Source organism: Colletes gigas, unplaced genomic scaffold (assembly GCF_013123115.1).
Source record: "Colletes gigas isolate AHSC1104 unplaced genomic scaffold, ASM1312311v1 Colletes_gigas_Sc00051, whole genome shotgun sequence".
Classification (NCBI taxonomy): Eukaryota; Metazoa; Arthropoda; class Insecta; order Hymenoptera; family Colletidae; genus Colletes; species Colletes gigas.
The window spans coordinates 472,613-493,932 of NW_025106680.1; the positions used below are offsets into that span (position 1 = coordinate 472,613).

The following is a 21,320-nucleotide window of genomic DNA, read 5'->3' on the forward strand; positions in this document are numbered from 1 at the left end:
AGAATCACCGTGGAAAAACGTGGCTAAGCGTGACTAACGATAGCTCCGACGTCGCGACGCAATGTGTCGAACAATGTGTACTTATCGCAGCACGAATATGCTGAATATATCCCACCCTCCCCCCCTCCCCAGTAATCGAGTCTCCTTCTTTTGTACGATTGTTCATCTCCATTCTCCCGTTCCCCGTTCGCATAAAAATCGTATCAGTCGCTTTTAAAAGCTGGCGAATTCGGTATTAGTGCTTCACGCTGCTTCGCGTTATTAAAAAATTCCTTCCGCGTTGCGCCGAGTGGCTGTGTATCAATGACGGCAGCTTTGGGAGATCGATAGACTGCTTCCGCGACCGCTAGATCATTTACAACCCCGCCAGTTCTTCTCTCCGTATCTCGTGCAAACAGAATTTCAAATATACAACGTATTTAAAATTTACTAGATTGAAAAGGGCTACTGAGCAAAGATCAGATGAATAAAAATATCCAATTTTCCGAATGTAAATATTATCCCAATACGCGATTGTATTAGAAATTATCACCTCAATGGTACCAAGGTGTTATATATTCAAACATCCCTTTATTGTCTGCATTTTCACGATTCTCACGAATGCAAATGGTTTCGTACAAACATTTTTCTTTTATTTTGATGCAATTTCAACCTTCGATGGAGATTATTCTGCGACGTAATGCACAGTAATGTTTTCATTGTATGATACAAGGGTTTCCTACGTCGATAGATTACATTCATTTGAAAAGGAATACCATTACAAAATAATTGCTGTAGGTTTCTGAAGAACATTAATGAAATAAAAAAGGAAACGAATTTTTTCGAAATTCTAGATCGCAATACCCCCTTAACCCCTCCCTTTATGGCTACACTCGCTAAAATATTAAAAGTATAACGTACCATATTTGAAAATAACTTGAAAAATTTAATAAAAATCGAACCATGTTAATTTTATTTATAACAAATTAAATAGCCCGAGTGAGTACATTTGCTCGATAAGAAATCGTAAAACAAGGGTTTTAAATGGACCAGGGTTATTTTTATCGTAAGTAAAAGAGCGTTCCGGATAGATTCCAAGGCGTTTTGGGTCCGAGGAGGTTCTCGGAGCATATTCCATTCAGAAACACCGTTTGCAAAGGGTGAAAGTCGATCGGTGAAATTTCTCTCGATGTCGTCGTCTACGCGCGTCTGGTGTCGTAGCTCTGGTTCCGCGTTTTAACCCCCATTAGTGACCCAACCCCCTCGTCGGGTAGGGGCAGGAGTTCCGTTACACGAACAAACTTAATGTTATGTAAAAATAGCAGCAGGGGTTTACGGACGGCGGCAGACACTCCGTGGCTTCCATCTCTCTCTCTCTTTCTCTCTTTGTATATTAATGCAAAGCGAAAGAAGAGCGAAAGCAATGAGGAATATCGCGCGCAGACAAGAGCCAGTCGAACCTCGAGCAGATGCTCACCGTCGGAATATCTAAATAAATCCGCGTGTCGGCCACCCTTAAAATCCTCGAGTCGAATAAGTAATAACGTTCGTCGGTCCGCGGTTGTTAGATCCATCCCTTTTCCGTATTCCGTCTTTCCCTCGCCTGCATAAGCGAGCGCTTAGTCCGATTTCGGGACTTTAATTGGCCCGGGGGAATTCCGCGGCCGTGGACTTACTTTACGAGGAAACTTTCGAGATATTTCCTGCTTCTGGCGAGACAGAGAGAGAGAGAAAGGGACGGAGGAGAGAATGCATATTTTTTTTTTTCTTTTTTTCGGTTGTTGTTCCACCGCGAGTTTCAGTAGACAGGGAGAAACAGGATGAAGAAAAGGCACGAAACACCGCGATGAGATATACTCTTTCTTCGTGGCGGGATTTAATCAGTTTTGCAGCCGCGGTTGCGGCCGATCTTGCGGGTTATGGAATCGTCGGGACGGCACCGGAAATTTCTCCCGGACCCTCGGGAAGCTTTGGAACGCGAGGCAATGCGAGAGGAATCGAAAACGCGATGTTTCTTCCGTTACTATACGTCGCAACAACGGGGTAAGTCGATTTATAAAATTTCATCTAAACTGCATGTTTGTTGTTATATCATTTCGAGAGGCGCAAATACAATGTATAAATATACTGCCCTGTATTTGGATGTTATCCGTACGAAGGTGAGGATTCGACCGATACAATGTGTTCCTGTTCTTAATGCACTAATTATGCACGAAGGATGGCGTTTTATTAACCCTTTCGATGCTTCAAACGCATATATGCACGGGAATTATCAATATTTCAAAAATAAAATCATTCAAATTAAAGTATGTTTTAAATTTTTTACAATAAAATAATGTATCGAGTTCACACTGACGTACAATGTATCGTTCTCGACGAGCACTTCGGCCAAGAGTATTCGACGCTCAAAGGTTTAATTAAGATGCAATAATGCAATGCGAAACTTCCGATCGCAATTCTTACTATCACTGGACACGGTGGCTCGCGATTTGTGTTATGCACCGTTTTCCTGCGAGTTCGTGGCCTTATATGTGAAATTCGTAGCGCGGAGAAAATTGCAGGTCCGTCCCACCGGGGACCGATAATTTGTTGTATAAATGTATTCCGGGTAAAATGAAGCGAACCCTCTACGTTAATGTTAAATGAGCTCGAGGTTCGGACCCGAAACAAAATTTTTCTGTCGTTCCGGACGATATCCGCATGTGTAAATTTTTAATCGTTTCAGGCGTTTAAACCGTAAATATATTTTTTTAGACCCTAACTAACGGGTTGTTCGGGAAGTAATTTCGTTTTTCTTCTTTTCACAATTTTTTTTTCTTGCATGAACAGCATTCTTATCTTTTCGATAATAAAAAAGCAAAATATGCCGAAAATGCAGCTTCTGATTTTTCATATTTTACGAGGCACCGAAGAAATACAAGTATATGAGAATACTGTTTAGAATAAAGTTGGCTGGTGAAAAATTCAATTAACGTCTCTATTTGTAAGAAAACGAAACTACTTTTCTAACGACCCAGTACAAACAGATATTATTTGTACCCTGGAAAAATATTGCAGACTCCTGTGCATCTTTCGATTCTTTTTCGGTGGAGCGACGAGCATCGAATTTGTACGTTTTTGCCGTAGACGCGTTTCGTGGGTCTTGTAGTTCGCGAAGAGCAATTGGACGACGGTAATCGCAGGGCTTTGAACAGTTTTCGTACATAGATTAGCACGGGCGTTGTACGCGAGTGCAAACATACGAGAGGCCGTCGAGTTCATCGCAACGACAGGACGATTTACGAGGTTTCGCAGGCCCGCCTGTCGGACAGATAGAACGGACGTGTCAATTACGATAAAGCTCATCGGCGATCGATGTATCTGATGAAATTATTTAGACGACCGCTGTCAAGCAACGACGCGTACCTGCCGGTTTACTGCAATATTACGCGGTCTTGCACTGTTGTACCGCAAATACAATTATCCTGACTACAAACGTTCCACCCGTTGTATCACAGTCGACCATTTATCCATTACAAACGAAACGATTCTACGCGTAGATTTTCCCGCGGAACAAAATTAAATGCTATCGACGAAGAAGTTTGAACCATGAACATAGAACGATATTACAATGATACTGTTAATAAAATTTATTATAAATTTCATTTCATATACATGTAAAATTGGTAGCTGGTTCGGCGTTGTTTACATTCCTATATTTACGGAGGCATTACATTTATTATACGATAAATGTCCATTGAAAAGAACCGATGTCAAAGTGATCTCGATCTTTCTCAGTCCTGTTGTCTGATATTTTTTATACTTCCAAATGTTTGGGAGTCTTTGAGACTTCCTGTGTCTCAGGGTTTCCATGAAATTTTCTGATGAACTCGATTCGATATCGCTTGGGATCCATTTTCCTTTTTCAAAACGCCTATTTAGTTTTTGGTTCTTAATTTTCACTCGTCTTCTTCTACCCAAACTTTTCGTTTCACCCTTCTTACGAACACGTAGCATATCGAACAGGTTGGTCCCGATCCGAATAAACGTTTATCTTTCTCTCGAGCATTCTCAGCTTGTCCTCGTTCGATAAACCGTAATTATGGCTTCGATCGCAGGCAACGCAATCTTTGGAATCATTTTCCCGCGGCGTGTTCGAACTAATCGGCGATACGTTATTCTCGTCCTTTCGTTTACTTCTCGCGGTCGACTTCGATGTGCTCTTCTCCTTATCTATTTCGATCAGTTTCTCGAACAGTTCCTTGTCCTTCGACCCTTTCCTCATGTCCTCGCCAAACGCAACTTCCTCCAACTGTTCCTCGTTCTCCTTTTTCCACGATTGTCGCTTATTCAGCAATATTACCTCGTCCTCCACTCGGTTTTCTCCCGTTATCGGTTCCTCTCTTTCCACGAATGGACCTGACAACAATATTTTTTAATTTCTATTACTATCACAATAATGCTACTACGTTTCTACATATCACGTATGATTACTTTGACTCGTTGAGGTGCTCGAACTTTCCGTCGTTTTTGAAGTCTTCCTCTTCCTCATTGAATTATTCGAAGTCGAAAGATCGACGTTCCGTTCGTTCGAGTAATTTTCATCTATCCCTTTGGCAAGCGCGTCTTTCCAATATCGAGTCCTGTACTTGTGTACGAATGTGATAATAACAACACATATACGATTTAAACGAGGATCGAAATAGACAAAAAAATACATACTCCCTATACTCTATACTATATTTCATTTACAAACAAACATTTCGTACGAATTTTATTTTGGAATTTTTCGAGCTCACTTTGTTAGCTCTGTATAGTTTCAACTTGGTACATACTTCTCTGTATTTTCGTTCCTCGAACGTTCCTTTATTTCACGCGACTCGTCCGGCTCCACGTTGATGTCCATAGACGTAAAAATTAGCGGTTCCTCGTATCCCGCGACGAAAGAGTCCCAGTAATCTTTGTCCAAGTATCCACGTTTCCGTCGCGACGCTGTAACCCCGTGCACGCTGTCCTTGCTTTGCAACTGATCAATAGCACCCGCACCTTTGTAACGTTTCCGATGTTTCTTCTTGCGCTTTTTGCGTTGCACACGGTTCTCGCGTTGCTTTGGGCGTTTGTCAGCGCTACGAGCCACCCTGCGCCCTTTACGGCGAAAGTCGATGCTGTCTAAAGGGCATAGAAAATGTTGTTAAATTCGAAAACTCCGTATCGAGACAGTCGCGAATATATTTACTGTCGCTAAAGTATTCCCCGTCCCCGAAGAGACTCGCGTTGCCAAAGTTCAGCATATTTGGCACGTTCGTTAAAGGGGAAAAGCCAAGGTCCGATCCCGTCAAATAGCTTCCATTAGTCGCGTTCTTAATTCCAGTCTGATAGTGAAAAATCCTTCCGGGTTTCACGACAGCCGCGCCGATCGAAGTCGACGATTTCCCTTTCTTTCCGTCCTCTTTCTTCGTCTCGATGTACTCCAACAGCATATCCAGTTGTTTGGCCTGAACAGACCGACCAGAGGACGTAGAAGCCACGACGTTTTCGGGCTAATCGCGCGGAATATTCATAACTTGCCATGTAATCGTGAACCGATCGCACTTTCGTCCTCTCCGTCTCTGACAGCGCGTTGTACTCCCTTATCAGGCTTTCCATTAATCGAAGCTTCTTGCGCAATTCATCGATCTCGCCTTTCGTTCCCAGATCCGGGAAAGCCTGAAACAAAAACTTGTCCCGAGGAAAGTGATCCGTAGACTCGTTCTCGTGTACCAGTGGCAGCGACGGGATCTGAATAAAAAAATATATTTAATAGAGCACGTTCGAAAGGAACTGTTACTCGTCCATGAAACATCGAGTACTTGTTCCAGCGAACTTTCTTGAGGATTGACGTTCAGTATCCAGTCCAGGAACTCTGTCAAATCCGGCGGCAGAGAGACGCAAGTCTTTTTCTGAACCTCGTCGAAGACCAATCTGTTCAGAAGCAGCATAACTTTTCTCAACAACTCTTCCGTGTGTTTCATCTGTTTAAATTGCCATTAATGGCGTCAAAGACGGCACGATGATGACAAATGTATAATTACTTATTTATTAAAATTTTATTATATTTTATTATTTTTATCACACATTATATTTGTGATAAAGAGTTTTTTTCTCGAAAATGCACAGGATTTCGGGGTTATGTCTATTCACGAAAAATGATTGTAATTGACTCTCGCAACCGGAAATAATTTTTTCAGAACGATTTGAAATTTTTGAATTTTGTCGAGTTTGTCCGCCTACTCGAATTTTTTTCTCGAAAATGCGTAGGATTTCGAGGGTATGTCTATTCACCGAAAATGATTGTAATTGGCCCCTGCAACTAAAAATAATTTTTCCAGAATGATCTGAAGTTTTTTAATTTCGCCGAAAAATTTGTCCACCTTCTATTATAGTTATTCGAATTAACCGGGTGTCGAAGTTGAATGCGTAAACTCACGTCATCATCGTTGAGAGACTGACGATATCTTTTGTTAGCCGTCACCGCGTCGTCGGTTTTGTGTCTTTGGTAAAGTCCTGGGCCCAGCGATACCTTCAGATCCTCGTTCTTTTGAACCTGAAAGAGTATGAAATCGTAACGAACACTGTCGAGGACAATGCATTTTGAAATGCACCTGTTCGAAAACGCGTTCCACGATCTTTCCAGCCAGTTCGCCGTGCAGAGCCGAGTCCATTTGCGATTCATCTTCCACGTCATCGGCCGCTAGAAGCAACGAGAACCTTTTTCTTTGGGAATCGTCGTCCCGGGTCATTGTCTAAAAGATTACCGTCGATCCTTTTCTTTAATTAAATTACGCGTTACCCATTGTCGTGCTTCACCTTCGATACAAATAATTTACAGTCTGGTGTTACTCACATCCCCGGTGTCGGTTTCTTCGCGACGCGATTTGACTTTTTTCACGGACGATTCGCGACGATGAGCTTTTCCCTCGTCCCGTGGAATTTTGCTCTTTTTAACGTTCCCGTGACGATTTCCGGGTTTCGACGTGCGTTTCTTATGTTTTTTCTTCGTTCCCGTTTCGCTCGAATGTTTCTTATGATGTCTTCGTTTCCTGTTGCTCGATTTGTTCGCGTGACCCTTCCGTTTCTGTTTCTTCAACGTTTTGTTGCGTTTATCGTTCTTCTTCGATTTAACGCTTCTGCTTATTTTCGCGTAATCCTCGTGGTCCTCGTCATCTTCTGGAGAACCGTACTCCTCGACTTCCGTGTCCGCGTCGGGGAGTTTGTCTTCGTACGAATTCCAAAACCGAACACGATCGTCCATCGGCTCCGTTTTCTTCGAACGACGATCGTAATCCATTCTCTCCGAGTTGAGTTCGTTCGTATCGTCGTTAAACGTTTCGTAACGCGAATCGACCGTTCTTTTGGCTCTAACGTTGCCCGTTTCGGACGAGGTCGCTGTCGCCATAAGGTCTAAATTCTTTTCGAGTATCGCGTTCGTCGGCGAGTTAGATCTCATGTTTTCGACGGTCTTCAAGCCCCTGCTGAGCCTCACCCTTATATCCTTGTCGAAATCATCGATCCAGTCCAGAGGCTCGACGAAGGACTCGTGCAAATCCCTCGAGCTAATAACAGTCTGTTTTTCGCGATCTATATTTTGGACGCGTTCCCGGCCCGACCGCGGCGCCAGATATTTACGATTTTCGTAAGGAGAACGCGAATCTGTGTCGATATATTGCCTCTGGCCCGGTAATGACCAGCTCGCGGCGTCGTTTCTCGCCCCGTTCACCTGCGATTCAAGGTTTATAGAGCGAGAGTAAAGTCGAGTCGCGGGGCAATAATTTATTGGAAACGCTTAGGTTTGCTTTTTCACCTTTTGCCCCGTGCATTCGCCGGTAGTACCGATAGCGCTAGGCCCTCGTAATTTCGCCTCGGTGCTGTTACTTTGCTCCGGCCCGCCTTTAAACATATCGTCCGTGCTTTTTAGGGCGACGTAATTACTTTGGGAAACGTTGCCCGCGCATAGGCCTACCGCTCGCTCGGACGAAACGATCGACGATGCTTTTTCGACGATCTCTGCGTTCCCCGGGTCACCGTGCACGAGCAACAGAGGCAGCAAGTTCGGGCTGGGATCTGGAACGGTGAAGTTGATCGACGGATCGATACGAATCGAGAGTATACGCGATAATTGTTAACGTTTACTGGACGTTCGTGACGGACTTTTGCTGTCTGGTGATTCCGAATGATCCTTGAACGATTCCCGCTCGTCATTAGCCTCGTGATACATTCTCTGGTCCCCCTTGATTCTCGGTTTGCTTTTCGATTCGTCGTCTCTCCAATCGTACAGTTTCTTCAATTCGTCGTACAACGGCTCGTCGTTCCTGCGAAAACAGAGTCGAGCAGTGGCCCCGACCAGTATCTAAATACAAAACGAAACGTACTTTCCATCCGCGAAACGGACGCCATCGATGGAATCGTCCGACGATACGGGTTTCGAGCTTTTGTCCGCGTTTTGAATACAGTTTGCCGGGTCCGCCATCGTTTCTCTCGCGCCGCTCGATGGGAATTTCTCTTCGTTTAACCTGACGAGGCGTTTAGAAAAGTTGCGTTTACAAGCTCGACACGTCGCCTCGTCCCTTAGATTCTACGCGTTCGAAAATTTACCGCGGACCGTTCGCGTAATCTTCACCTTGATCTAACCTTCCCGACGATCCATCCTCTTCGGCGAATTCGAGCTTCGAGGACGACGCGGCGTCGCTCTGTTTTCCAGCCATCTCGGTCGCATTTTTCGACGACGTTTTGCCGATCGAGATGAACTGTTCCTTCGGTTCTTTGTTCTTCATCTTCTCCTTCAGCCTCTCCTGCTTCAGCATTTCCTTCTCGTGCTCGTCATTCTTCTGGGCAGGCGGTAAACAAATCACGGTACCCCCGTCGCTCTCAGCTGCGCTCGAAAATGTAACCGTGAGCTCGACGTTTAATTTACAACGATTTCGAGGTGCAAGCAATATTACCGATTACCGCGTTAGATTCGTCGGGATTGTTCTGCTCGTAATTGTTTCCCGCTCGTTCCTCCTCGCTGACAGCGGACAGAGGGTCGCCATCCTGTTCCTGAACATCGTTGTCGTAATCGTAGTACTGTATAATGTCGACCGGGTTGCGTCTCTTCCTCTTGTATCTGCGTTCAGACTTTTTCTTCTTGTCCAGCTTCTCTTTTATCAGAACGTTCAGTTTCGCCTTCACCGGATTAGCTCTGCCGGTCTGCGGTGATCGTTGTTTCCTTTGCCTTGGCACGCCACTCTCTGATAAAAGAATATTTTATTGCCAGGCGAAGTATTTTCAAAGTCCCTCTTTGAAAACGATACGAAAAGATTTGTTGAAAGAACAGTGTTTATACAGGATGGAATGATATTCCTATACGCTTCAATAATTCGTATATTATCTTTCAGTGTTCTCCATGGATAGAAATTTAATGGTTGCAATTATAGTTATAACATGACTGCAATTGTACTAGTACTTTGCAATATTGAAATTAAAATATCTTTTGAAGCACAGGTTTTTCGATACAACCAGCTGTATACTTTCTTGTAAAATATAACGAGCTGAATCGATTAGTCTATGAAAAAATATATAATTCCAAATCAAAGATACATGTTTTGTCTGAAACATTTTTCAATATAACCAGTAGTTTCGAAAATATTCCCATTTCCAGTTTCAAGCAACTCGCGTATAAAGAATAATAACGTCGATTTATTCTTAAAAATATTTAAAATAATATGTAAAAGCGGTCTGGAGGTGATTCCTTATGAAAAATAAAAAGAATAAAATTTATTTTTCGTATCTTTATCGCGATACATTTTTTGCTCACCGGCTGCCCCGTCTTGTCGATTCTCCTCCTCCTCCTCCCTGTCGCTGTAATTCGAATCAGCGTCCTCGACGTCGTCGTTTGAATATTCCATGTATTGAAGTATTCTCCTTTGAACATATTTGTCATTCATTTTCCGTTCGCCCACACCATCGGTCAGTATAAATACTTCCTTATATTTCTTTCTATTGTCCCCTTGGGAATCTTTGAGGTTATCATCCAGAATAGAGGCGCTCGCGTCCTTCGAGCCTGCCCCGTCGTTAGACTCCCCTTTCTTCTTGTCGTCGCGAAACCGTTCCTCCTCGTTTCGAAATTTATCCCTCTCCTCTTTGCACTTCTTCGGTGCACCCTGTTCGAGGTTCGTCTGGTCACCGGCTACGCCTTCGTACCAGTTTCGGGGTCCTTCGTTCCTTTGTGCTGGTCCTTTGTCGAACTCCGCGGAGTTCTTAAGCCGTTCTTCATCGACGTTCCTTTGTTTCAGGTCGTTCGTAAATCCGACCGCGTCTTTGTACGGTTCTTCGTTAGGTTTGTTCTTCCCAAGATCGAAAACGTCTGCGTCGAATCGACTATCCCTCGTCCCTACGTTCACGCGTTCTTCGCTGTCCTTTTTTTCGACTTTTACTTTGAATATCATGGACACCGATTTCCCAGGCTTTTCCTCGTTCTCCACTACCAGTTTCTTCTTCACGTCGAATCTGTTAACGACGAACGGCCGTTGCTCGTTTCCGAGCGAGTTCTCGTTGTTGATCTTTATCAGATTCTTTTTCTCCGACTTTAGGAGAATATTAATATTTCCCGATTCTCCTTTAGCCGACCTTTTCCCTTCCGACAGTTGCTGAGACAATTTTCCACGCTCCTCATCATCCGCTTCGATCCTTTGGACCTCCTTTGTGCGTTCACTGTTTTCATACAGACGCCCTTGAGGTTCAGAGACTTTGATCACCTGTTCTCCCTTGCTCGTGCCGACATTTTCTTGTTGTTCTTCCGTTTTCTGCATTCTGGTATCGGCAGCCTCTTCCTTTCCGTCTGTGCTCACGAAGGTTTCCGTGGAAACAGGCTGCAATTCATTCGTCGCGATACCAAAGGTTCCCAAAGAATCTCCCTCGAGATTTTCACCCTTTTCCTCGTACTTCGTTAACTTCTTCTCCGTTTCGTTCGGTTTTCCTCGCGATGATTCCGATTGCTCGTCGTTCTCTTTCGCGTCTCGGTTTCCATCCACGTTCCATCCGTTCGGAATCTTTTTCGAAACGTCGTCGACGTTGTTCGACAGTGTACCTTCTTGCAAATCGTTCGCCGCGTTGTTGTAATTCGGTTCCTCGAGCGTAATCATCGAATTCTTTTCGCCGTGCTGGACGTTGTTTTTATCACGAACCTCGTTCAAATAACGTTTCTCATCCGACGGAGTCCCTTTGCTGCGTCTTTTACGGTCGTGGAGCTCTTTCAGGGTTTTCTCTTCAAGGTACGGCTCCCCAAACCCCGCTCTGTGAAAGAGTTTCGGGTTACCGTCTTCGTTATTAACTTCGGTCCTTTTCGTTCTCCACACTTTCGGCTGTGCATTCTTATCATCAAGATCTCCAGGACTCGGTTCATTTTTTTTCACATCAAAGACATCCGGCCCGGATGTCTCCCACCACCTGGAGTCTACCGCTGAAAAGGTGGAAAATCGAATGTCAATTACTGTATTTCCCTAACGGTGCAACGAAAATGAAAATAGTAGCGAAATACGTTCGTAGTCGTCCTCGTTTCGTTCGTGTTTGTTCCTTTCGCGAGCCCTTCGTTCTTTCGGTTCATCCTTTACCCTACCGGAGTCTGCAGTTTTCGAATCATCGTGCACCTTCTTCTCGCCCTCGTCGAGATTTTTCTTCAATTCCAACACCGTTTCCTCGAGCGTCTCCAACGACGGGGAATCCTCTTTTTTCGTCTCGTCCCGTAGACTTCTTACGTTATATCTTTCACCCGCATCTTTATCAGAGTTCGAAGGATCTGTTTAATTCACTTACAGGAAATTTCGAAGATTCGTTCCACGGAACGTCGAAAGTAATAGCTCATACTAAGTTGATTTCTTTGACCGGCTTCGTGATCACGGATCCATCGATCACCTCGCTTCTCCTCCTCGGTCTCGGGCTCTTTGTTCGAATTCAACCAATCGCTCAACGAACAAATATCCTCCGTCCTGGTCCAATCTTTTGGTACTTGATCGTCCATCGTTCCCTTGTTCCTTAGAGGAGAAGGTGCCTCTTTTTCGTTCACACTGAAATAACGTGTTCCGTTTAATACGCAATTAACCCCTGGAATACCAGGCTTCGTTTTTAGGTTCGTTAACCCTTAATTGCACGCGTTGGTGTACAAAAGGCATCCTTTGCACCGAGCAGGCTGCAATTTATTGATAAATAAAATCTAGTTCGCGCTACAACTTTGTCCATAAGTTTAGTAATTACAAATATTTTCAAAGTTTTATATTGTATTGTATATGTGGTTTTCTATTATTTTATGAGAAAAGTAAAAGTATAAAAAAATGATAAGAAATGGAGGTTAGCCGCAAAGATTGGAACTCTGTACCTGTTTTGTGGCGTGTCCGGATCATCGAAATTGGCGTTCCTCTTGAACGTCATATCGCGGTCCAAAAACACTCTCTGAGGATGTTTGGAAGGATTCTCGTGCTCGTGCTTCGCCCTATACGCCGTCCACATTGTTTCGAAGGCCTGATCCGAGTCTCTTTTCTCGCGTAATTTATTGCTACGGAGGCTGCTAACTGGCGAGGAGATTCCATCCAAGTGTGACGGTTCCGACAGTGATCTTATCGACAAGTGTTCCGTCAGAATTACCGAGACACCGAGTGCTCAATGTCCGTATGTTTTATTCATGAACACGCGACGCTAACCGCTGCTACAAATTGATATAAACTCACTTCCCCCAATCCTTTTCGCGATTAACGTTACGCACCGCTTCGTCTATCCACTTGAAATCGTTTCGACTCTTCAGAACGTTCTCCAGGAACCTGTTCAACGCGGCACTGTTGTCGTTGATTTTGCCCGATTGCGGATCACGATGGCCTTCGTTATTTTTCGTCTATTACAGAGAAATTGAAAATGAAAATATCGGAGAGAATTTGTATTTTCAAGTTTGTATTTTGTGTTTTCGTTTTAGTTTCTCTGATTATTGATTTTTCTATGAAGCTGCCTCTGATCAGCGATAAATATCGTTGGCGTAGACCATCCTGTACAAAATGTAACTTTTCTTCTTCCACGTAAATATATAAATACCCGTAGTGTTTTGTATGTTTAATAATTACGAAAAACAAGGAGTATCACGAGTCGTTAGAATTTTTTATTGAAATAGTAAACTGGTAGAACGCAGGACCTTGGTTTCGGACAATAGTGTGATTATCTGAAGTATAAATTGCAACCTGTTGTCCACGGATCGCATATATCGCGGCGAGACCGAGGTTTTCATTCAGCGTTCGCGAAACTGGTGTTGGAAGGCACAGGGCCCGGACGAGGCTCTCAGAGAGCCGGGCATGTCCTGTCGCTGACAATTCTCCTCCTATAATAATAATACCGGGCGCGGTTCCGTTACGCATCTCGTCCTTTTTCCAACGCGTACGACGCGGCCAAGACAATGGGATCCTACGCGGAGAAACGCGCGGGGCCGCCGCGGATACGGGCACGGTGTTATTAAAAATTCACTCCCTCTAGCGGCTGAAGTGGCCTCTGGCAATCTGCATCTCATTCCCGGCGGGCCCTTGTGCCAGCCAGCCATCAGGTGGCTGCCAGCACGCGGAAAAAGGGGTGGAAACCTCGGCCGTGGAAACACCAGGCCGAGGAAGGGCTGCTGGTGCTGGTGCTGGTGTTTCTGCTGCCCTTACCAGTCGGAGTTGGCCCTTTTCGTACCGACGACGGTCGTCGTGTCGCCCGAATAAAAAGAAAAAGAAAAAAACAAGTCTTACACCCAATTACACGCGGCATTTAAAACTAAATAAACACTCGCCATCTTCCTTTTCCACACCTTCTCTCATTCGTGTCTGCGGCCGCTTCTCCTTCGGTCCTCCAGTGTCCCTCTCGTTCGTCCTTTTTTCTCACCCTGCCTCTACCCGGACCTTAATGAAGTCCCGCTTTAATGTATTTTACTTTGTACGTGTGTGTGTGTGTGTTTTTTTTTTCGGGGTCGCATTGTTTGCCGCGAAACGGTCGTAGAGATTTCGGACATGCTCGGCGACGATCCACCTTCGCCCCGGTATTCATTGCGGCTCCCAAATGAAACTTGCTATTCCCCTGCGATGATCACTTGTTGAATGTTGTGTGAACGCTACGCTTTCATTTGCATCGCGCCAGATATATGGTACAGTCGGTCTCGTATTCGTACGCTGTAAGGGCGATTCGCTGTAAGTGGGGGGAAAAAAGCTTGTTTCTATCGTGAGTACATTTTTACGTGCATCGAGATATTTCAGGGTTTGCGTTTTAATAAATTGAAAAGAAAACTTGTGAAATATATTTTTCTTGTACTATTTTAACACTAGATATTTATTGATACCTTTCATGTTGACGATTACCATACAGTACGATTTTTCTTTTAATTAGAATATGTACTCATGCCAGTGCATCAATCAAATTCAACATAAGTTGTTAAAAAATAATATTTACGCGTTCTGCAATTTTAAATATGGAATCAGACACCCGTCAAATTGACGGTTTCCGTAAATCTAGTGTTAAACCTGTCGTTTGTCTCGAACGCAGAAGCGTTATTGTCTGTATAATATGATGCTTTCTAAACAGAATAACTGGGTTAACGAATCCGCGAGAAATTTTGAGTTGCACGTGTAAACGCATACGCGAGAGAACATGATCGAACAGTGAGTGATCGAGGAGTGCAGGCATAGTCAAAGAGTCAAAGAGTACAGAGTTGTTTAGAATCAAGGGTTAGGGCGTAAAGAGCACGCTGGGCGATTCCCACGAGTCGCTTCGATATTCACAGAAACACGTTTAACCCTTTGACTACTGCGGACGCTACTAAGCGTTCGAGCGTTCAACGTTGACCAACAAAAACGTGACTACAGGGTTTCTTAACGCGTTCAGGACTCTGGAAATGGAAAACTGAGAATTGTTTTTAAATGTCTCGTCCATAAGTCACACTAGTTTATCTTAGAATACCTGAAAATAAAATTAATATTTGCACGTTTAGAACCGTATGGGGTTTCTGGCCATTCTAACATTTAATCGTATAGTCTGCATGCACTTGAGCTTTCACTCATATCCAACTCGACAGAAGGAAATTCAATGGGTCCCTTCTTCTTCGTTTGGAATTTCCAAACTATCCAAAGTATGTACGTTACTTGCACCATCTTTGAATCTTTATTTCTGTAGGTGTAGCTTTCACTCATATCCGACTCGACGAAAGGAAATTCTACGGGCCCTTTCTTCTTCGTTCTGAATTTCGAAACTATCCAAAGTGCATATCCGTACCATCTTTGAATCTTTGTTTCTGTAGCTAGATTTAGACAGGAAAGACGCATTCCGCGTGGATCGTTGGTGGCCAGCAAGTTCGTTAAAATAGATATTTTCAAGTTGGAACGGCCCCGTTTTCAGCGTTAAAAGACTTCCTAACGACACCTCGATCGTTTACCGAGGTTCCTTTCACAGCCTCTCCATCAATCGCGTTCCGTTGGAGGGTAGTGGGAGCCAAAAGTACGGCGAGCATAATCAATCACGAGACGTTTTCGGCCGCAATACGCGGGGCCGGAGGGGCGTAGACAGTTCGCATAGTTCCGAAACGGAAACGGTAATATCGCTGGCCCGGGGGCGACCACCCCTTTGTCATTTTGTCATCCGGCGTAAGGACGAATCGCTGTGGAGGGGGAGGGGGTGGAGTAGGTGGGAAACGCGCGGGCGTCGCGCGAAGACAAAGTGAGACGAACAATATATGTTTCCCGCGAAAAGAAATTAATGCCTGAGATATTAAAACGCGTCCGAAAGGAAACGTCTGTCGTGCCGCGTTTGCTCGCGTCTTGCGAGAGTAATCCCTTTTCTGGTCGCACGTAACGTTTGGACAACGCGTATGTGTCCTTCTCTCGCGCTTTAAGAATCTATCTCCACTGTTTTCTTACGGTGCTCGTCGCGCGACGAATTTTATTTGCTAGGCGCAGACGGTGCGTCTCGTTCTTCTCTGCCAGCGAACTTCAAAGGCGCGCTACCACTTTTAAAACCACGTACAGGGTGTTTCTGAACCGACGAGTCGAACTGGCCGTTCGAAGTTCCGCAATATAGACGAAATCGGTTTGAAAATTTTCATTTTGTCTTGCTTCGGTTGGGTAAAAAATTATATTTTTTTTTTATTTGAAAGCTTAACGTTGTGTCGGCAACGAGATCATTGGCGACATGGATTATTATTTGTCGGTGATTAAATAGATTTCTAGAGTGGTTTGTTGCTGTGGATGAATTTATAGTGTAACGAAAACGATATTTACCATCGATTCGTTTTCTTCATCGCGCGAGGGAAGCTTGGATTCCTTGGAGCTTTTCGAAATTACGGCGCTGTCCTCGGTTTTTCTCGTGTACGTGTTTGTGTGTTGATCCTTGTCGGTGTTTGTCGAAATCACGATCGGGAAAACGACGACGAGAACGATGCAGATCAAAAACGGAGCTCGATGGATCACAGGCCCGATCGTCCCCATCGTTCTACCTACGAATCATAATTTATTATAATCTAAACAATTTCTTATCCCAAATAGCAGTAGCCAATCACGCAATTATAATTCTGGTCCAAATTTTTATATCTAACATAAACGTCATATTGTTGAGATGTTAGAAATCGATAGACAATGTGTCATGTTATGGAAAGGATTCTTTCACACGAATTTGAATTTTGTTCAGAATATATTTATCAATATTTAAATTTCTCGAATTTCTACAAGCGTATATTCAAAATAAACTCTTCCTAGCTCTTGTTAGCCAGTTTCATAGTCAGTTCGTCATCCCCGATAAAAGCAAATTAATTTTGAGCCTGAAACGAGGTTTGTTTGCTCTCGAAATTTGGTGGATCCACGCAATCGGAGTTGCACTTTCGTAATTTGCCAACACCGTAACCAACTGCTGTTTAAAATCGAAAGTTTCCTAGATAAAGCGACGTTGAAGTTTGAGTGGCCGGCCCTCGAGTTTATTGATTACGATTCGCGATTCATCGAGCGTAGGATCGAGTCAGTCGTCGAATAAATTCACTCGGGGTAGGCGCGCGCGTACACGCGCGACAGAAAACGCGGGAAGGCCTATTAAGTTGGCCGATCTCGGAAAGACATTAATTTCACGGTGCCGCATAACTTTCCCGTCACAATTTGCATTCGGCTCTGTTCCTTCTTTAGGCGTGCACGGGCGCGGGGGAAATTAAAAACGTCCGATCGTAAAGCCTCGAAAAGAGGTGAAATATCACCGGCCCCGCTCCCGGAATCGTAATCAACCGTTTTTCTCGACAAAGAGAAAAACGCTCGCGTCGGATCGTTGAGAAATTCGTAAGAAAACGACCGCTCCGTTCGATAAGGAGCCAAATCTATGCGCTTTGAACTTCCACTCGTATCCACTTAATTCTCAATTTAACACAATAATTCCCACTTTTAACACGTTCAGACTGAATCTCTAAAATATCATACGGGACCAAAACTTTGATTTTAGACATTTATTCAAATTTATTTCCCTTAACATTTCAGTTTGAGAATTAATTGTTTTAGTTCCTGTCATCTATGTACACATGGGTAATTCTATATCTCATAGTACATAAAGAAATGTGGAATACAGTTTTCAAATTTAAAATCGAATTTAAATATTCATCAACTGTTCATTTTTCGAAATTTAAAAATTCAATGTCTATTTTCCATTTTGATTACCCTCGCAATTTCTGTTTCGTATACATTGATGTCGCTCGATTGCTCGAAAAGCAACGAACTTAGTAAATATTTTTCTTAGTAACTTAGTAAGAGCTTGTCTTAGCGACCGTGACCACTAATAGATGGCAAAAACGTATCGTAAACACGGTTCGAGTACAAGCTGTGCGCAGGTATACGGCACAAATTGCCACGTAGTACCGGTTTCTCGTAGATTTATTCATTCAATTTCCAGTCAGTTTGACTCTAGTTCGCATCGTCGCGCGTTGCTTCAATATCGAGCCACCAAACTGCTACGGTATTCGTTTGTCGTTCGTTTAACTTTTACGCAGAGTTTCATTTTACGCATTCGATATCTTTTTTGAACCGTGTGCAATACTTTTTATATTAATATATAATTATAGTGGAACATTCTGCGCGTAAACGCTATCACAAAGCATTACTAGTCAGTGTAATGACATTTTGTTAAAATGATCGTACACATCCAGTTTCGTCGCAGGAGAAAGAAAAATAAGGCAAGTAATTACAAATAAACGGGGCTATTTTTGCTGTACGTTCTCCATGCATATTCCCTTTGCACGTAACCATGGTCGACCGAGAGATATTAACCATTAACAAAGCTAATCGATTTAATTAGCTTTTGACTTTTTTTATTATTCGAACCAATATAACTTCGAGGATCCTGTATTTAAACGTAGAAAGAATAGTTAACGATATATCACTTGGAGGACGTTAAAAGATGCCCAGTTCTGGTTACTGTGAAATTACAAAAATTTCTTCACTTTGATTTTGTACAAAAATTATATGGCACTTTAGGTCTGCTAATACTTTCGATTTCTCGTTGATTATTTCGAGGACGTTCGTATGTATATTTTTGGCTTATTTTTCAAGGAAGTGATCATTTTTTGTCCATTGGAAAGATCCTGCATGAATTTTTCATTTCCAGGCGATGCAAAAAACGAGCATTCCTCGACATCCACTTTTGTTCGAGCGAATAGAAACGTCGAACCAGAAACGATCGTCGTAGCCGGCGGCGGAATCCGAGTGCAATGGGTCAAACCGTGCTCGTAGAAAAACCGCTGTTCGAAATATCGCGGTCCGAAAGTGGCGAAAAATGTCGGGGCGGAAATGAACACGATCGATTTGAGCGGGCTCGAACGACCTCCGTGTACCCTCTCGGGGCTAATTACACCAAGAGATATTCAGTGCCTTCGTTCGCCGGTCTTTCAGCGCGAGAACAAGGAGCACGGTGAATTTCCTCCCGATAAAAAACGCGGAAGAATGAAGAGTTAAGCGATCGTTTCTTCGTCGACCGATCCGTTCGAACGAGTATGTACAAGGGGCGGTACCGTGAAAGATTTTTGTTCGCTTCGAGAAAAAGCACTCAGTTTTCTCCCTTTTTCTGTCTTCCTCCTCGTCCTTCCGCCCGCGTCCACACGTTCCTTTCACCCTTTTGCTCAGACAAAAGTTTTGCATGCCGCGAGCAAGCAAGCAACCGGCCGGGCGAGCAAGTAGCAGGAAAGAGAGAAGGGCCGGATATTTTTGTCGTTTCAACGAAAAAATCGCAAATAAAGGAGCGAAGGCACGAAAAAAAAGCTGCAAAGAGGGAAAGAGAGAGAGAGAGAGAGAGAGAGAGAGAGAGAGAGAGAGAGAGAGAGAGAGAGAGAGAGAGAGAGAGAGAAAGTGGGCGGGGGAACGTTGAGCGGCCGGGGAAGGGATGTTACCGACATAATGTACCGCGTAAGAGCCATTAGGTTATTAAAAACAGTGCCGGTTAAACACGAGTAACGAACCGGCTGGTGGCCACCGAGGGATGCGACAAAGGCGAAAAATTAGCCTTGATAACTTGGCGTTTCGATGCAAAAAAAAGGACACGGAGCTCGGGAGAGTCTGGTTCAGGCAGGGAGGAAAAGACCACCGGAATCAGAGAACGGAACAAGGAGTAATCTCGACTTCCTTGGGCGTGCGTTCGCGGCGAGAATTGCTTCTCCCGTGAAATGCTTTCGCTTTCCTTTCCACGGGTTTGCTAGATGGTTACGGGCACTCGTTTCTCCTACCGCGAGAATTCTACTTAGAAAACGGGGACCAGTTATTATGGCGGTACGATCGCTGGTACCACGTTCAACCCTTCAATTTCGACCCTTGAACGTGGGATTTGGCCGAGGTTTTTGTTCACCAGAGACCAAAAATAACAGTTAAAATCGTTAATTAAATTTATTCGTTGACTACGGTCGATTTCGACGCAAGCACAAGTCGTGTTAGTCGCATTTCTTAACCCCTTAACGTTCATGCCCGAGTCTGACTGCTTTGAAAAACAATATTTGTTTAATCCAACGGTTTAAGAGATGATAATATTTGTTTTCCTTCAAATTATACTTTAGATACAACATTGTAATTAACAAAAACCATATTTTCAGAAACAAATTCAATAAAGAAAACTGATCATTGTTGGTTAACCCGAAAAATATGAGCGTTAAGGGGTTAAAGAACATAGTTTGGAACCTTATGTCTGAACTCGTAAAATAAAGAACGCGATTGTCAACGTCACTGTTATGCCGCTTATAATAATTGTAACATATTTAGTTAGCCCTGTTGTTCACTGATAATTTGAAAAATATACGCGTATACATATTACATATTCTGATACTTTAATACATCTCTGTGACCCAAATTATATTTGACTTTTGTGCAAAATTATGCCGTCAATGTTGGAGAAAGATTCACGTTTTATTAAAATAACGATCAAAAATGTAAAACCAGTCTGTGGAAGAGTTTTCTGTATGTCGTTTTACGAATGTTCTACAAGTTCGCCATTGTCTGTCCCGAATTCTGTCGAAAATTTACACGGTGAATAGGACCAAAAAATTCGGAAGGCAACCGTAAAATCAAAAGACGGGTTAGAGGAAGACCATATAGAAAAATGGTAGCATATTGATATATGTATCTCACTCGAGAAAAAATTATTTTCAATAAACCAACATATTGTATGACAAAATAGATTTCTTACAATACACTACTATAATTAAAATATGTTTATAAGCGTAATTTGTAGAATGTCCAAATATTTTTGAGACATCAGAATTTGTATAGAACATGCGTTCATGCGACATTTTTTCCCCCCACTTCCTTTAGCGTCTAAATTCAGCATTTTAAGAGAGTTTTCTACTCTAAAGATTTTTTTTGCATTTTCTTAAAGGATATAGTTTTAGAAATGTATGTGTAAAAGCACATCATTGAACTCCTAAAATTAACGAAGGTATACGTATACGTTTTTCTCAAAATTATTTTTTCTGATTTGGCTTCCATGATATCTCAAGATATCTACTCGATCGATTTCGTTCAAATTTGGCGTGTACCTTCAGTACATGTTTCGCTATAACTTGTACTAGAATGAAGTCAAAATCATTATACTTTTTATTTTTTTTTAGCCTGCTAAATTAAAAACAAGACAAAAATCGATATTTCAACTTTAAAATGCTGTAATTTTTTTAATTATCAATTTTTTCCTGTCCTTTTAGTACCTGCTATAGAAAAATGAATCTTAATAATTGAGAATCTTTTTCATTTTTTTGACTAAGACAAACAGAACGGCTAGAATCATGGAAGCCATTAGAACACTAATTTTGACTATTTCTCGTTGTAAAAATTTTTGTATATCACTGAAAC

The 21,320-nt window shown here is 43.0% G+C and overlaps 1 protein-coding gene across 1 annotated transcript; it reads right to left on the reverse strand.

Moving 5' to 3' along the window:
• Positions 1-8,904: 8,904 nt before the first annotated feature.
• Positions 8,905-12,399, reverse strand: LOC122403384. Its single transcript, XM_043406880.1, has 6 exons — positions 12,347-12,399; positions 11,887-12,038; positions 11,586-11,770; positions 9,791-11,474; positions 9,504-9,506; positions 8,905-9,224 (listed from the first exon to the last, which is right to left on the reverse strand). Exons 1-6 carry the CDS (start codon positions 12,397-12,399, stop codon positions 8,905-8,907), a joined length of 2,397 nt encoding a protein of 798 aa, XP_043262815.1.
• Between the last annotated feature and the right edge of the window lie 8,921 nt (positions 12,400-21,320).

Bases quoted from the DNA above. Each gene is read 5' to 3' on its own strand.
- LOC122403384 (XM_043406880.1), bottom strand. From the start codon at position 12,399: ATGACGTTCAAGAGGAACGCCAATTTCGATGATCCGGACACGCCACAA. The intron at 12,039-12,346 runs GTACAGAGTTCC...ACGTTATTTCAG, and splicing joins CCGGACACGCCACAAAACAG to TGTGAACGAAAAAGAGGCAC. The intron at 11,771-11,886 runs GTGATCGATGGA...TGAATTAAACAG, and splicing joins GACCGAGGAGGAGAAGCGAG to ATCCTTCGAACTCTGATAAA.